This window comes from Lithobates pipiens, unplaced genomic scaffold, assembly GCF_037356315.1.
Source record: "Lithobates pipiens isolate NorthernLeopardFrog02 unplaced genomic scaffold, aLitPip1_a1.2 Scaffold_8, whole genome shotgun sequence".
NCBI classification, from domain to species: Eukaryota; Metazoa; Chordata; class Amphibia; order Anura; family Ranidae; genus Lithobates; species Lithobates pipiens.
Window position 1 is genome coordinate 390,618,464 of NW_027507903.1, and position 18,457 is coordinate 390,636,920.

Sequence of the window (18,457 nt, forward strand, 5' to 3'; positions counted from 1 at the left end):
TAGGGGCGGTAAGGGACTTGCTGAATCAGGGGGTGATTGTACCGGAATTGGAACTCTTCCAGGGGTTCTTCTCAAATCTGTTTTCTGTTTGTGGTTCCCAAGAAGGAAGGGGTATGTCCAATCTCCTTTGTAAAAGTGCAGAGATTCAGAATGGAATCAGTTCGCTCAGTAGTCGCTGCACTCCATCAAAGGGACTTCCTGGCATCCTTGGACATCCAGGATGCTTACCTGCACATACCCATTTGCCCTCGGCATCAAAAATTTCTGCGTTTGGCAGTCGGGTAAGCCCACTACCAGTTTGTGGCTCTTCCTTTTGGCCTGGCATCAGCCCCCCGAGTCTTTACCAAATTACTGGCTCCAGTATTGGCGTTGCTGCGACAACGTGGGATCGCGATCGTGTGTTACCTAGACTATCTCCTCCTGAGAGCATCTTCTGCCTCAGAATTAGAGGAGGATGTGGCGATCACCATGCAGGGCCTGCAAGAATTTTGGGTGGCTGTTGAATCTAAAGAAGTCGGTGATTGTACTGACCCAGCATCTGGAGTACCTAGGTTTGCTGTTGGACTCCAGGGAAGCAAGAGTTTATTTTTCCCTTCAGACAAATTGCAGACTCTCAGATCCACGGTCAAACTACTGATGAACCACAAGTGGTCGTTGCTCCGGTTTTGCATGCGAGAACTGGGGCTCATGGTATCCTCCTTCGAGGCAGTACCCTACGCCCAGTTCCACACCAGAGTTCTGCAGAAAGAGATCTTGTTAAAACGGGACAAATCTCAGTTGTCCCTAGATCAACAGATCCAGGTCAGCCAGCCAGTCAGGGACTCTCTGATCTGGTGGTTGAGGTCCCCGGTGATTCAGTCCGGAAAATTGTTTCTTCCTCTGAAATGGACGGTGATCACTTCGGACGCCAGTCTATCCGGCTGGGGTGGAGTGATGGGGGTTCAGTCGGCTCAGGGCCTCTGGTTGACTAAAGAATCCGAGTTGCCGATCAATCTGCTCGAATTGAGAGCGATCAGGCTTTGTCTCCACACATGGTCGGTGAGTCTTCAAGGGCGTCCGATCAGGATACTGTCGGACAACGCCACGGCTGTGGCGTACGTAAATCACCAAGGGGAAACAAGAAGCTCAGCCGCTGCTTGGGAGTTCGCTCACATACTTCGGTGGGCAGAGCGGCACGTACTGGCCCTGTCAACCATTTACATCCTGGGAGTGGAGAACTGGCATGTGGACTATCTAAGTTTACAGATGCTGGACCCAGGAGAATGGGCATTGCATCCAGAGACATTAAAGCTGCTGTGCCTGAAGTGGGGAACACCAGATGTGGATCTATTGGCCTCCTGTCTCAATCAGAAGGTGCCAAGATTCGTGACCAGGACAAGAGATCCGTGGGCAGACTCGCTGGTGGCTCCGTGGGATCAGTACCAGCTGATTTACGCCTTTCCTCTACTGAAACTGTTGCCACGTCCGCTTCGCCGAGGGGATCCCAGTAATACTGGTTGCCCCAGATTGGCCTCAGCGTCCTTGGTACGCAGATCTGGTGCGTTTGGTGGCAGACACTCCCTGGCAACTGCCGTTGCGACAGGACCTCCTATCTCGAGGTCCAATTTTCCATCCTGCTTTACTATCACTGGCTTTAACGGCATGGATATTGAGAGCCAGGTGTTGAGGAACCGGGGTCTGTCGGACTCAGTGATTTCAACTATGTTGAGGGCACGGAAATCTTCTTCTCGGAAGATATACCATCTGTAATGGAAATTTTGTAGGTTCTGTATATAAATGTATTCTATTTTATATATATATTGCACAATGCCCTCACTGTGCACACGGCACTAATAATGTTTTCAGTACATGTTTTGCATTCTTTCTTTCGAGTCCTGGTTAGAATTAGCCTGCCTATATAACACCCCTTGTTACCATAAACATACAATTGTAATATTAATGTGATACCTACGTAATCATGTGTATAAAAACCTTCAAATGCGTCATAATAAAGGAGAACAGTTATTTGGAAAGATGCTGAGCGTATCTTTTGTGTCTGTTCCCTACTGCAGTAGTTATTAATTTGGAACCACTAATCAATATGAGGATAGGAGTTGCCTATCTACAAAATATCAATTTCAGGTGGCGAGCTTGGCCAGCAGGGGTTACCAGGTGACCCTGAGTATCCGAAACGAAGAGCTGGAGACTATCTGGGAATTTCTGATAATCGGCCGGCTAAGCTAAGCCTTTTGCTTACATTTGAGTTATCAGACTTCCTTGATTGGTAAGGCATTTTCGGGACAAAGGGTACCTATTTTACTCCCCTTAATCAAACTGTATTGATTGGTGGTTATATGTTATGTTGTCTCTGTCTACTGTCCATCGGAGTGTTGGAGATAAGAAAGGGAAGAATAGTGCTATTCACAGGTATATGTAGTACATCTGCTAGATAGTCGTTTAGAGGCAAGAGGGTATAGGCACACGTAGAGAAGACTGGCCATTCATTATGGGCATTAAATTAAGTATGGGAATGAAGGGTAAGAGACCCTCAAAAATGCCCAGCGCAAGAGGAGCGCTATATATGAACTGAAGGTGCGGTTCCGCCTATACTGAGCCCCTAGATTAATGGTTAAAGTGGACAGGGATCCACAATGGGTAACTGGCTTACCACCAAAGTCCACAGGGACAAAGAATCATGCAGAGTATACAGCTAGAGAAACAGCTATCTATGTGAGCAGGATGGATCAAGGGTGACAATTAACACTAGACTGAAAGGGACTTTTTGATGTTAAGTTGTGGGATGAATTTGGGGTCAGGCACTAAAACTAGTAAAGTCAAGAAACAGTAATGAGAGTTAAAACAGAATGCTTTATATGTTGTCAGAGAGGGAAGATGGGATGAGCACTATGGCTGCCCGTCTAGATCATAGAGGGTACAGTATGTGAAGTATGATATTACAATACATTGGATGCAAAGGATATCAGAGAAAAATAAACAAAGCGGAAGTTTAAGCAAGGAAGTATTAAAAAAGTTAAAATAAAGTCAGAGAGATATTTGTGTATGTTTGTGAATGCTGGAACCTTTAGTTCTATCGCTTGTGTCATGTACGCAGATGTGGCCCCCCCTTTGTGCTCTCCTGAAAGAATGTAGCTGGGATGAGAGGTTGGTGAAAAGCTGGAAGGACACCATGCCAATTTCATTTTTTTTTGACAAAACATTTATAACAAAATGTGCCCGGTTAACGAATCTAATGATAAACAATGTGATCACAATTATTTTTTAATCGGTTCTCCTAACATGGTATAATGAAGGTTACATTTAACTGTGTCTTACACAAATTAAATATCCTGTGATAGTGGAAACAGTGCATTAAAAAAAAGAGAGAGAGAAATTGAGTAAAATTAAGTAATATGTCCCCCTTTTAAGGACATTTATCTGTGCATATATATTAGTGTGTGATATTGAAATTTATCATATGAGTATTCATTTCTAATGTGTGTGTATGTATATATGTATGTGTATATGTATGTGTGTGTGTGTGTGTGTGTGTGTGTGTGTGTGTGTATATATATATATATATATATATATATATATATATATATATATATATATATATATATATATATATATATATATATATATATATATATATAAATATAAATTATTCATTTTATTAATGAATATAGATGTATTGAAACTGGTTGAGACAACCTTTGGTTGGAAATGAAATCCAGTTTAATGGGATTAGTTTAGATTAAGATAATAATTTTGTAATTTTACATTTATTGAGTGGAAAGAAAAAAGATTAAGATGAGGTTGTTAATTTTGAATACAGCTGCAATAATTAACAAAGCCAAGATGGATGGGATACATAAGTTTTTCTACAAAAATGAAATCTTAGGGCCGGTTCACACTGCAGGCGAGGTGAGGCGACACCGACTTGCCTCGCCGCGACCTGCCGCGACCTCAGCGGCAACTTGCAGATGACTTCTGTATAGAAGTCAATGCAAGTCGCCCAGAAGTAGTACAGGAACCTTTTTTCTGAGTCGGAGCGACTCGAGTCGCTCCTCTCAGAACGGTTCCATTGTACAGAACGGGGGCGACTTGTCACGCTGCGGCGAGTCGTGTCGCCTCGCATCGCCCGCAGTGTGAACCGGCCCTTAGTCTGATAACTTGATGTGCGGTCCATGATGTGAGAGTAATCAATAAAATGTAAATATAACAGACCCATCACATCAAGTCCACACACCTTGTTAGGATAGATGCCGCCTGCAGCCAGTTGTTTTATATTTTTTGATGGCCGAGTGCTTTCTGGTCCATCATACATATTGTTGGTCCTTTTTTTGTTTTTATGTATTTTTATTTTTGAAATCCAAAGCAGAATGTGTGGATTGTGAAATGGTGTGCCCCTTTTCCTTGTAAGTGCAGTGGGTATAAGTAGAAGAATACTTGGGGTTTATGGACATCTCTGCATGACTGCAGGGTATTCTTATTTATTATAATATTGCCAGGAAAAAGTTGTCTTTTTGAAACATGAAACTGGAGTTCTTACAAACAGCATGATAGAAAACAAGCCATTGTTATATTTATGCAAGCTGGACCCAGTAATGAAGGGTTCACCCCGATATATCAGAGCTGTAGCTTTATGCAAAGTTACTATTAGACAAAGTTACAGACATTATTTTGGTCGAATATTTAATTTTTAATGGTCCGACATTCTGCACAGCAAATATAGCTAACTGTTTGTCTAATGAAAGGTTTAAAATATGAATTTTTGTTTATGTACAAATCTAACAATGAAAAATGTGTACATTTGAATCCAGCCACCTTATTGCCTCTATTGGAGGAGGCTGGAGACAAAGAAAAACCACATGTGTTAAATTGATGGCGTAGGAATCGGCTGCTGTAAACCCAGTGCAGGACACACTCCCTGAAGACCCGAGTATTTACTTTTTTGTGGTGTTATTCCCGGTTTTATACTGAGGATGAAGTTTATCACCCAGAAGGATACTCTGTATTCAGAGTCATTGGATCCTTTTTCCCCAGCTCAAGAAGCAGAGCTCCATGTTTAGCAAAGCCTGTGAGCTATAAAAGGAGTGGATATTTATATAGATAGTTGAGATATAGAGAGCTTTTGGTTCCATTTGAAGGGCCAGAAGTTTGTTTATACTTCGGCAGGTAAACCAATGAAGCACGCCAAGTTAATTTGATCGGCTGTTTTCAGCGTTCCAGGTTCTTGCTGAGGTAGCCATACTAACAGTAAAACTCACACATGGAAGCAGACCAGGCAACTCTAAGGATGCTGCATTTACAGCCCCGGACACTTGCTGGGTCTGATTACATGTGTGAGTCTTAGGCCTCTTTCACACTGATGTCCCGTTCAGGCCCGCCTGTCAGTTTTTCAGGCGGACCTGAACGGGTGCTCCATAGAGGTCTATGGAGCGTCGGATGTCAGCGGTGACATGTCCGCTGACATCCGACCCGCTCCGATCCGAAAAAGTGTAACGGAGGAAAAAGCTATTTTTCCATCCGTCTGCGGATCGGATCGGATGACGACGGGCACTGCGGTCCGTCGTCATCCGATCTCCCATAGGGGAGAGCGGCGCTGTGACAGGTCCGTCCCTGCGCAGTGTGCAGAGACGGAACTGTCATCTCCCTGCTCAGCGCGGATCGGCGGAGTGATCCCCGCTGAGCAAACGGATATCCACGGGGCGGATCAGAACTGATCCGCCCCGTGTGAAAGGACCCTAACTGTTAGTCCAGTCCAGCTCCTCGTTTCGGATACTCTGGGTCACCTGGTAACCCCTGCTGGCCAAGCTCACCACCTGAAATGGATATTTTGTAGATAGGCAACTCCTATCCTCATATTGATTAGTGGTTCCAGATGAATAACTACTGCAGTAGGGAACAGACACAAAAGATACGCTCAGCATCTTTCCAAATAACTGTTCTCCTTTATTAAGACTCATTCAAAGGTTTTTTTATACCCATGATTACGTAGGTATCACATTAATATTACAATTGTACGTTTATGGTAACAAGGGGTGTTATATAGGCAGGCTAATTCTAATCCGGACTTGAAAGAATGCAAAACATGTACTGAAAAACATTATTAGTGCCGTGTGCACAGTGAGGGCATTGTGCAATACATATAAAATAGAATTTAATTATACAGAACCTACAAATTTTCATTAGTCTCCTCTCTTTTGATCAATAGTTTGATCACTAACCATACCTGCTATCACCTTTAACATGGAACCTCCACACGCTTAGGTGGAGGTAGTCCTGGCCAAAGAGGCAAAACTCCATTGTGGAGAAAATAGCTGAGCAGCTTTTTGCATTACAAAATGACTTTTCATTGTGAAAAACAAAGACATATTTACAGAGTACTGGCTGTACACTCCTGTGGCCAGAATGGCCTTCTAGCTTAATTGTTGGTATGCTTATGCTTATTACTTATCAGCACGTGTAAACACAGACAATTCTACATACAATGGAAGAGATACTATATATATATATATATATATATATATATATATATATATATATATATATATATATATATATATATATATATATATATATATATATATATATATATATATATATATATATATATTCCTTACAATTAAAGTAATTGAATCAAAAAGTACCCTAGACTGTGATCAGAGGGAAACAAATCAAACACATATAGCAAAATGACGGTGGCTAATATCCTGACCGGACGTCATATGACGTGATCAGGATATCGAGCCGCTGCGTGCCCCCGGGGGCGCGCATCGCTGTGATCGTGGTTGCGGGGTGTCAGTCTGCCACCCTGCAACTACGATCTCGGTAAAGAGTCTCCGAAGGAGACTCTTTACCACGTGATCAGCCATGTCCAATCACGGCTGATCACAGTGTAAATAGGAAGAGCCGGTGATCGGCTTTTCCTCACTTGCGTCTGTAAGACCCCTAGACCACCACAGATGCCAGCCAGTGCCCATAATGAATGCCAATCAGTGCCCACAATGGGCATCACTGATTGGCTTGCATTATTGTTTGGCACTGATTGGCATCCATCCCTACAAAACTTTCAATTACAATGCCGCCTATCAGTGCCCATCCGTGCCACCTATCAGTGTCGCTTCATTGGTGCCCATCAGTGTCGCTTCATTGGTGCCCATCTGTGTCGCTTCATTGGTGCCCATCCATGCCGCCCATCTGTCGCTTCATTGGTGCCATCTCATTGGTACCCATCAGTGCCGCCTTATCAGTGAAGGAGAAAACTTACTTATTTACAAAGTTTTGTAACTGAAACAAAAAAAACATTTTTTTTTCAAGATTTTCGGTATTGTTTAATTTGTAATTTAGCAGAAAATAAAAATCCCAGAGGCGATCAAATACCACCAAAAGAAAGCTCTATTTGTGGGAACAAAACGATAAAAATTTAGTTTGGGTACAGTGTAGTATGACCGCGCAATTGTCATTCAAAGTGCAACAGCGCTGAAAGCTCAAAATTGGTCTGGGCAGGAAAGTGTATACCGTATATACTCGAGTATAGGCCGACCCGAATATAAGCCGAGGCCCCCAATTTACCCCCAAAAAAACTGGCAAACTTATTGACTCGTGTATAAGCCGAGGGTGAGACATGCCTGTCCATCCCTGTGTGTCCGTCCATCCCTGTGTGTCCGTCCATCCCTGTGTGTCCGTCCATCCCTGTGTGTCCGTCCATCCCTGTGTGTCCGTCCATCCCTGTGTGTCCGTGTGTCCATCCATCCATCCATCCCTGTGTGTGTGTGTGTGTCCATCCATCCATCCATCCCTGTGTGTGTGTGTGTGTCCATCCATCCATCCCTGTGTGTGTGTGTGTGTGTGTGTCCATCCATCCATCCCTGTGTGTGTGTGTGTGTCCATCCATCCATCCATCCCTGTGTGTGTGTGTCTCCATCCATCCATCCATCCCTGTGTGTGTGTGTCTCCATCCATCCATCCATCCATCCCTGTGTGTGTGTGTCTCCATCCATCCATCCATCCGTGTGTGTGTGTGTGTGTCTCCATCCATCCATCCATCCGTGTGTGTCTCCATCCATCCATCCATCCCTGTGTGTGTGTGTGTCTCCATCCATCCATCCATCCCTGTGTGTGTGTGTCTCCATCCATCCATCCATCCATCCCTGTGTGTGTGTGTCTCCATCCATCCATCCCTGTGTGTGTGTGTCTCCATCCATCCATCCCTGTGTGTGTGTGTCTCCATCCATCCATCCATCCCTGTGTGTGTGTGTGTGTGTGTGTGTCCAGCCTACCTGTGTCCCGAGCCTGTGTCCCGAGCCTCCGTCCCGTGCCTTGCCTCCTTGCCTCCGTCCCGTCCCGTGCCTTGCCTCCTTGCCTCCGTCCCGTGCCGTGCCTTGCCTCCGTCCCGTGTCGTGCCTTGCCTCCGTCCCGTCCCATGCCGTGCCTTGCCTTGCCTCCGTCCCGTGCCTTGCCAGGATCGCCGCTCTTCGTCGGCGCCTCGGCGGCCATTCTAAAATTCAAAAGCCGCGCCTCCGCCTTCGCCTGTGATAGGCGGAACACTGAATTTCCCAGCAGCCTGTGTTCCGCCTATCACGGACATCATCTCATCCTCGTCCGTAGTACGAGGATGAGCGGATGTCCGTGATAGGCGGAACACTGACTGCTGGGAAATTCAGTGTTCCGCCTATCACAGGCGAAGGCGGAGGCGCGGCTTTTGAAGGGTAGAATGTCCGCTGTCTGTCTGCTCGACACGCTGATCGAGCAGGCAGACAGCGATGACTCGAGTATAAGCCGAGGGGGGCACTTTCAGCCTCAAAAAAGAGGCTGAAAATCTCGGCTTATACTCGAGTATATACGGTAAGTGCCCTGTATTGAAGTGGTTAATTTTTGCAGTGTCTGGTGTGGATCCAGGTGACTTTTCCTTCAAGTTTTGCAAAACTGTATATGAAATAGATGCTGTATTGAGTCTCCAAACATTTCCTTGTATATAAATGTCTCTTAACAATCCACAAGTCACCTGGCTTTAGTTTTAGATCCTTCCAAACTTTTAAGATCTGGAATTGGGGAGAAAACACATAAATGAGTTTGTCAAAAACCTTAAAAGATCAGCAACATTCTCTGAGATCCAAATGGAGGACTTCATCTGCTGGGACAAAATATAAGCATGTAAGTAACACACTCCCAAACCAAATCCCATCGGGAGAGAGTCCAACATCCCCTTACGGGCTTGATAAAATATAATAAAACATTCAGGCAAAAGTTTTCTAGTTTCTTACTCTACTTTGTCTGCTACATTGTATACAGTAGGGGGTGTAAAAATAACCTCAAAACTTCTAGTAAGGGCTCTCCTATAAAAATGATTTCCTCTGTTACTCTCTGTAGATTCTGCACTCTGTACTTAAATACTACTTCTGATACTTCTGACACACTTTTTCACTGTGGCCTTTGCAGTAGCATTTGCCACTGGACATCCATAAAACATGTCCATACAAACAAAATACATACTGGTAAGATCCTGACTTGGGCATCTGGATATATCTCTTTATCTCTAGAAGGGATGTTTAGCTTTTGGTAACACCTTTTGGTAACAGATAAAACAAGACGTGGTATGTTATAAAAACAAACTGTGGTGAACCCTGGCTCTATTCCATGCTCATTTACTAAGGCAGCCATAACTGCTTGTGACTGATGACATGGTCCATGTGTCAAGCTGAAGGGAAAAGAGTCGCTGGCAGACATAAATGATCACCTTTTCCAAAGTCTTGTTTTGTAAGAAGTTGCCCTCTGTGGACCACTTGTTCTTCTTGTTCTGGGGTCCTTAAACTTGAATTATTAATCCCAGCTATACTGAGCCAGAACTAGGCTGGAATCTGTGAGTTGCACAGACCCAGCAAGTGTCCGGGGCTGTAAATGCAGCATCTTTAGAGTTGCCTGTTCTGCTTCCGTGTGAGTTTTACTGTTAGTATGGCTACCTCAGCAAGAACCTGGAAGGCTGAATACAGCCGATCAAATAAAATTGGCGTGCTTGATTGGTTTACCTGCCGAAGTAAAAACAAACTTCAAATGGAAGCAAAAGCTCTCTCTATCTCAACTATCTATTTAAATATTTCAGGTGGACCTGGAAGGCCTACATCTCCATTTGTGAGAAGGATGGCATCCGCATCCTTTTCCATATCCAGGATCCTGCTGTTTCTCCAGCAGGGAGTGGACCAGAGATTGGCATTAAGCACCATCAAAGGGCAAATCTTAGCTTTAGCTGTCTTTTTCCAACGACTCCTGGGATCGCATTCCTTAGGGAGTACCTTTGTTCAGGGGGTACGACACGTAGTCCCTCTGGTGTTTCCACCGTTACCCCTATAGGATTTGAACCTGGTAGTGTTGGCGCTTCAAAACCGCCATTTGAGAATATCAGGGAGATTCCCCTTTTGACTCTTTTCCAGAAAGTGGTCTTTTTAGTGGCCATCACCTCGGCCAGGAGGGTTTCGGAATTGGTGGCCTTTTCCTGCAAGTCGCCCTATCTGGTTAGCCACAGGGATAAGGTGGTGTTGCGTCCGCAACCGTCCTTTCTACCGAATGTGGTCTTTTCATATCAATGAGGACATTGTATTACCATCGCTGTGTCCTAAGCCGAAGCACCCTAAAGAGGTGGCCCTTCACGCTTTGGACGTGGTTAGGGCTCTGAAGGTGTATTTGTCTGCCACGACTCCCTTTCGGAAGTCAGACTCACTGTTTGTTTCGGAAGCCGGTCCCAAGAAAGGCATGGCGGTCTCGTCGCCATTTCCAGGTGGATCAGACAGATTGTAGTGCAAGCCTACGCCTTGAAGGGGCAGGTACCCCCCTTTCCGGTCACGGCCTACTCCACAAGGGTAATCGTAACGTCTTGGGCCTTCCGACACCAAGTGTTGGTCGCTCAGGTGTGTAAGGCGCCGACCTGGCCATCTGTCCATACGTTTACCAAGTTTTACAAGGTAGACGTCAGTGCATCGGCTGATGCCTGTTTTGGCCGCAACGTTTTGCAGGCGGCCATGTAGTTGCAATTGAATATGCAACCGATTCATTTTTTCCTGGTTTTTCAAGAAAACTCAGTACTGTTATGTTAATGTTGCATTACTTACGCAGTTGGCTGCGGTCTTAGGGATCACTTCTGTTGAGGATACCCTGTGATTTTGTGGTGGTTTTTCCACGCACTACTTTTTTTTTTTTGTGGGTTTATTTTCACTAGTTCCCACCTGCCATGGTGGATGAAGTTTTTATGCTGTTTTTCCCACCCCACGTTTGGCACTGCTTGGGGACGTCCCATTTAGTTAGAGAGGGGAGCTGTGTCAGTCGGTGAATATAAGAGAAAATAGGATTTTTGTACTCGCCGTAAAATCCTTATCTCTATAATTCACCGACCCACACAGCACCCACCCCTTTTTTTTTTTTTTTCTCTTTACGTTATACTGCTTGTTGACATACTGGAGCTGCTAGGGCAGACTGTGGGGATTGTAGCCTAGGGACCACCCCCTGGGCGGAACTAAAAGTTCTAAGGTGTTTTATTACAACTTTGCCTAAAAAATCTCCAGTGATGGGGCTAACAACCCATTTTGTTACAGAGAGGAGCTGTGTCGGTCAGTGAATTACAGAGAAGTATTTTACGGTGAGTACAAAAATCCTATTTTTTTTTAACCCCAACAAACAATCGATTCCTTAAAGGAACTGATTTGGTGGGTCAAGATAAATAGGATTCTTCTTTGTTTTAATGTGTTTATTAGGAAAGATGGTGGCTTCTTTGTGGCCGTTCCTTATGCACCGTTCCATTCAAGACTGCTGCAAAACAGTATCCTGTCAACTTGGATCAAGAAGATTGAAACTCTGGACTTCCCGTTGCGTTTATCCGCCAAAGTGTGTCAGAGCCTCAATTGATGGTCGATATACAAAAATCTTCAAAAAGGAAGATCCTTTCTACCAGCTACCTGGAAACTGGTAATAGATGCCAGCCCTTTGGACTGGGGAGCAGTCCTGGAAGAAGCATTTGTCCAAGGAAAATGGTCCAGATCAGAGACAACCTTGCCCATCCAATATTCTAGAGATCCTGGCAGTACACCTGGCCCTGGAAGCCTGGACGCTCAGACTATTGTCCTATCAGGATCCAGCCTACAGCCACATCACCCTGAAAGCGCCCGGTCTCGTCTGGTTAGTACATGGATGGGAGACCGCCTGGTAATACCAGGTGCCGTAGGCTCAATCCGACAATGCCACAGCTGTGGCTTATATCAATCACCAAGGGGGCACGAGAAAATCACGTGGCCCAGAAAGGTGAATTTTTTTTCTGTCTTGGGCAGAAACATTCCTTGCCTATCGGCAATTTCATTCAAGGAATGGAGAATGGCAGGCGGAGTATTTGAGTCGCCAACTATTGTTTCCGGGAGAATGGTTTCTTCCCCCCAGCATCATTCTGTCAATATACCAAGGATGGGGAGTTCCGGACGTGGGTCTATTGGCGTCTGGGTTCAACAACAAGAACGACAACTTTGTGTCAAGGACAAGGGATCCAATGGCACACGAAACCGATTCCTTGGTATTTTCCTTGGGATCAGTTTTCACTGATCTATGCTTTCCCTCCTGTTCTGCTTCCGCGCCTTCTTCACAGGAGCAAGCAAGAAGGGAAGGAGGTGATTCTTGTGGTCCAGGAGATCTTGGTTTGCCAAGATCATAAAGATGGTGGTAGGCGACCCTTGGTCCCTACCACTGTGGCCATACCTCCGTTCGCATGGTCCGGTATTCCATCCTTCCTTACAAGTGCTAAATTTAACGGTTTGGCTATTGAGACCCACATTCTATAATAAGACCGTGGGCTGCCAGCTTCAGTAGTTTTTACTTTGGTTATGCTAGGAAGCCGGCCTCCAGTGTAATATACTAATGAGTCTGAAAGGCATATGTCTCCTGATGTGAATCCAGGGGTTGGCACCCCAGGAAATATGTCATAGGTAGGATCCTTGAATTCCTACAGATGAAATTGGAATTGAAGCTGGCCCTGAGTACTATCAAAGGCCAAGTATCATCCTTGGGTGTTTTTTCAACGAACACTTGCTTCTCACTCTCTGGTTCGTAACTTATTCAGGGGGAAACATGGATTAATCCTCCTGTTGGGTCACCCCTGAATCCTTTGGACTTAAAATTAGTCCTGTCGGCTTTTCAAAAACAGCCCGTTTGAGCCATTACAGGATTTTTTCCCTGGGTCTTCTTGACGAGGAACATAATTTACCTGGTTGCCATATCATCTGCAAAAAGAGTATCAGAATTGACTGCTCTTTCTTGTAAAGTCGTATTTGATTATTCTTAAGGATAAGGTTGTATTGCGGCCTCATCCTAATTTACTTACAAAGGTAGTGTCAGATTTTTTTATTTTTCATTGAAACCAGGATTTTCTTCTGCCTTCTTCTTTTTTTTTTTTTTTTTTTTTTGCAGAACTTTGTTCTCTGTAAGAAAGCTCACTACATTCCCTTGATGTGGTGAGAGCAGTCGAGGTGTATTTAAAGTTGACTGCTCAGATGCATAAAAACAGATGTTTTTTTCTTTGTGTTGCCTGATGGTCCTTAGAGGACAGGCTGCATAAGAATATATGATTTCTAGGTGGATTCATCAAGCGATTGTTCAAGCTTTGGCTTAAAAGAGAATTCCTCCTTTTTCATTTTAAAGGCACGCCGCCAGGGCTGTTGGTGCTTCTTGGGCAGTGCATCACCAAGCCTCCATGGCTCAGATCTGCAAGGCCGCAACTTGGTCTTCAATCCATACATTTACCAGATTCTATCGCCTTTGGGCGCAGTGTACTGCAGGCTGCAGTATGAGTCCTATAGTCTCTTGGTGCCCTACTATTGTCTCCCTCCCTTCAGTTGGCATTGCTATGGGACGTCTCACATAGTAACTACTATGGCTCTGTGTCTCCTGATGTATGAAAAGAAAACAGGATTTTTTGAAATGGCTTACCTGTAAAATCCTTTTCTTTGAAGTACATCAGGGGACACAGAGGTCCCCTCCTTCTTTGGTATACACCTATATTGCTTTACTACAAAACTGAGGTGCTCCCACCAGTGGGAGGGGTTATATAGGGAGTGCACTTTTTAATTTGGGGCATGTCAGTGTCCATCACTTGAAGGTGGCCTATAACCTACTTAGTAACTACTATGGCTCTGTGTCCCCGATGTACTTCAAGGAAAAGGATTTTGCAGGTAAAAATTTTTCCTTATACACTCATTGCACCCTTGTTTTATACCAGTTATTTTTGGGTGTCAGTTCTCAGCATGAAGCTCAGGCAGGATTTTTTGAATTGACAACTCCTCCTCTGCTCTGAGTAGAAAGAATACAATAACTAATATAAAATCGCCTTATTCCAGGAAGTTACATGATTATACCTAGCTCAAGATTCATATTATAACTAATGCTTATGGTGACCGATTCTGTATAAGTACAGAGCATACACACTGCCCCCAAGTTTTTTTAGATTGGTAAATTTCAAATGGAATGCAATTAATCATTGTTTTTGCTTACTTACAGATGTATTTATCCCAATGCCTGAAAATCTCTTGGTTAACCTAAACGAGTGCAAAGAGGTATGACTTGACAACCCAGGTTTTTTGTCTTGTTTGCTTCCTTTGTTTAAACACAACTAAAACAAACATGCATTCCTACCAAACAAAGAATAGTGCAAACGAATTTGCTTAAGACCTTTGAACATAATTGACAACTGTAGTCTTCATATATAAAATTATCAACAATATAAGAAAAACGGGTGTACTAAATTTTGGAAATGACACCATGATGGCACATATAAATAATTTATCCCAAACCTGAGACCTATCCAACTGCTAATTTTCCACAACCACATCTGTGGACACAAAAAAAACGAATGGTGTGCTCTTCCTTGAAAAATTATATTTAACGTGTGACCGTAAACGAAGTTAACAAATGGGATAAGTGAATCAATCTGAGTAGTTCCCCTGACATTAATAAATGACGTACATGAATTTGCTCTGATCACAAAATCAAGTATAAAAGTGTCCAATAAAATCATAAAGAATATAAACAGGTGCACAAATAATGAAAAAAAATTAGACCCCCGAGCTTATGGTGAAAATGAAAAATAAGGAGCTGCAGCCTCTATCAATAAATTCACCCCAAGGTAAATCTAGGAGAAATGTGAAAAGGAGGGGATGGGTATGGCGCTGCTCTTAAGAGGTGACCTACAAGCTCTAAATCAGTGATATGCAATTAGCGGACCTCCAGCTGTTGCAGAACTACAATTCCCATCAGGCATAGCAAGACTCTTACAGCCACAAGCATGACTCCCAGAGGCATGATGGGACTTGTAGTTTTGCAACAGCTGGAGGTCCGCTAATTGCATATCCCTGCTCTAAATACTTGAGGGATGTGTGTCACGGCTGCATTTAGTGCAAAAATTTACAAAGTGCACAAAATAAATATTTGTATATCCACGAAAAATCCTACTGTGTAAACTTCCTAACCGCTTATATATGATGCATATTGTTATGTTCAAACAAAAATAAAATAAACACGATCCTATGCAAAAACTGCAATTCAAAGTGACGTTTCTGTGCAAATAAATCCAACATGTCTAACTGGTGTATATTGTTGCTGTAAAACTGGGTTCAGAAATACGCAATACTCTGTATGGACAGACGATCTGACCGTTCCCTGCTCAGAGAACCGGCAACTGTGTGTTTACACACAGTTGCTGCCGGTTCTCCATGTGCCCCTCGCGATCGAGACTGCCGGGCACTCGCATCAGCTCAGGGAGCACGCACGTGCCCCCTAGTGGTCGTTTGTTACCAGCGTAACATAACAGCGATTTGCGCAGCCACACCATGCTGCCGCAGTACAACTGCGGCGGCTGGTCGGCATGCGGTTAAGCTGCCAATGCCAGGGACTGAAGAGTGGTGAAAAAAACAGCTTTGAGTACAGTCGTGCTGGATCCACTGCACAGGTGATCCCTGAGCAGATGAGTGTCTGTCTGCTTAATAAAAGTCAGCAACTACAGTTTTTGTAGCTTTTTTTTATTTTTATATCCACATACAGTGTGTTGCCTTATCAACCGCCAGACCATACACATTTCAATTTATTTACTAAAACGGGAGAGTGCAAAATCTGTTGCAGCTCTGCATAGAAACCAGTTTATTTTTTGTCAAAGCTTACTTGAACAAGCTGAACTAAGAAGCTGATTGACTACCATACAGAGCTGCACCAGATTTAGCACTCTCCAGTTTTAGTAAATCATCCCCAACTCCTCTGATGGTAGACTCAAAGTTAAAGTGATCTTGAACCCTCCAAAAATATGATAGATATTGCAGCCTACCAATCCTATATTGGTTTCTTTTTAAGCTTTTTTTTTTTTTTTTCTTTATTTTAACCTGATGCTCCAGGCAATCGCACACTTCTGGTCTTCGAGTGTCTCTGGAGGAGCAATACAGATAACTGTCAATCTAGGGAGAGGGTAGTGTTAGATGCACTAGTTGATCTGATCACAGATGCCAACCAATGCTTATTCACGTTTTTACTTCAGAGCGGACAGTGTTGTCACCCCTGTTAATAAAGTGGGGAAAAATTGTGAATCGACTTCGAGCTGCGGTTCCATGGTCTGACACCTATGTCACTGCTGTGTCCTGGAGTGATATAGGAGTCAGAGGATAGAAGCACCTCACATGGCAGATAAAAAAAGCATCCAACACTCCCGAAAGTGTAGAATGTTAGTCTGATGGAGGCTGCAGTTCTGGAAAGTAGGAAGCACGAGTTACCTGACAAATTAGTTTAAAATCTTTCTTTTGAAGAGAACTGGCTTTTACTTTTTTTTTTTCCTGACTCGCAAGGGTCAGTTTAGTAAATACAGTGCTGCATTAAACTCTGTCTTTAACATCTGCCTAAAGTTCAAATTCATTATTGCTTAATCCCAATTCGGGTTTGGTTTTCTTTACTCTTCATATTTAATGTTAATTTAGTGTTCGTGGCAGGCTGAATAGATCTGCTTCACAATTGTTTCTTGGTCATGTAGCTGATTAGTTGTGTCCTCTATGCTTTTGTAGTAACATTATCAGTGTTTCTTAATAATTTTTATGTTTAGCTGGTCCAAGATTTGCTGAAGAACCTGCCACAAATGTTCACAAAGTCCTCCGAAACGCAAAGTGCACTGGGACCAGCACTCCAAGCTGCCTATAAGCTGATATCACCCACTGGTGGACGTATATCTGTATTCCAAACACAACTGCCAACGATAGGAGCTGGAGCACTAAAACCTAGAGAGGAACCCAACCAAAAATCTACTGCAAAGGTACTGCCAGTTGCAGCATTTATTTTTTGATTTAGTGCTAGATTTAGTTGCCTTTCATTTAAGCTTTAAACCTTCTGTGTGCGGAGGCCCCACCTATATTCACCTGAGATCTCTCGCAATCCAATGATGTGCACGAGAGGTGAGCTGCTTCTGGGTGTCTCATCCTTTGGCTGAGACTGCAGTGGTATCCATTGACTTCTACTACGGTCAATCTCAGCTAGTGAGCCATTAAGCAGAGAGCTGGGGCAGAGCTGAGCTGTGGGTCTGTGTGTCTTTATGGACGCATAGAGCGGGGCTCGGGTGCATGCAGCAGTGCCCACAGGTTGACTGAAGAGGAGGAGCCAGGATCATCGTCAGGGAATACAAAAAAAAAAGGATTGAGGCTGCTCCGTGTGAAACCACTGCACAGAGTAGGTAAGTATAACCTGTGTTTTGTAAGTTTACTCAGTTTAGAACTTAAGAGGGAGTCCACCCGTTTTTTTTTTTTTTTTTTTTATTAAAAGCCAGCAGTTATAAATACTACAGCTGCTGACTTTTAATAAATGGACACTTGCCTGTCCAAGGGTCCAGTGATGTCGGCAGCCGAGGCCGATTGATCGCTCGGCTTTCGGCTGCTGCCGCCGACATTCTCGGTGAGGGAATCGGGAAGTGAAGCGTTGCGGCTTCCTGAGTCGCACAGCGCAATGGGAATGGTCTGCACTGTCTCTGGGTCCCATTTGTGTCCCAGCAGACAGCACGGCGGGACAGGAAGAAGTATAGACTCCTGTGGGAGTCTATGCCCGGAAGTGGGTGCAAATACCTGTCTTGGACAGGTATCTGCACCTCCCTCGACCGTGAAAGGTGCCAACTGTGGCACCGGAGGGGGGGGCGGGGGGGGTTCCGATGATTCCACTTTAGGGTGGAGCTCTGCTTTAGGATGTCCCTTGAATGTTGTAAAGTGCTGAGTGTGGCCATGTGGATATACAGTAGCTACAGGGACTCACTAGAATGATAACTGAGATCATTATTGATGTAACTGAGCTGCGTTGTGTTCTTCGTCACTAAAGCTTGGTACACATTATAAAGATTCACTAAGTGAGTGGTGCTTGTTGGCCACCTCTTGCCCAGCGACCTTTGATGGAAAAATTGAAGGAGTCCGTGGGAAATTGTAAGCCAAACTGCGGC

At 44.1% G+C, this 18,457-nt stretch overlaps 1 protein-coding gene across 2 annotated transcripts in view; it reads left to right on the top strand.

Annotated features, from left to right (window-relative positions):
- The window catches only part of SEC24A (SEC24 homolog A, COPII component), a 209,413-nt gene that overhangs the window by 128,666 nt on the left and 62,290 nt on the right, over positions 1-18,457 (top strand). For both annotated transcript variants that reach the window (XM_077473942.1, XM_077473943.1), the window contains 2 exons: positions 14,509-14,564; positions 17,087-17,293. In XM_077473942.1, the coding sequence (XP_077330068.1) occupies positions 14,509-14,564; positions 17,087-17,293 (263 nt within the window). The remainder of the gene's footprint in view (positions 1-14,508; positions 14,565-17,086; positions 17,294-18,457) is intronic.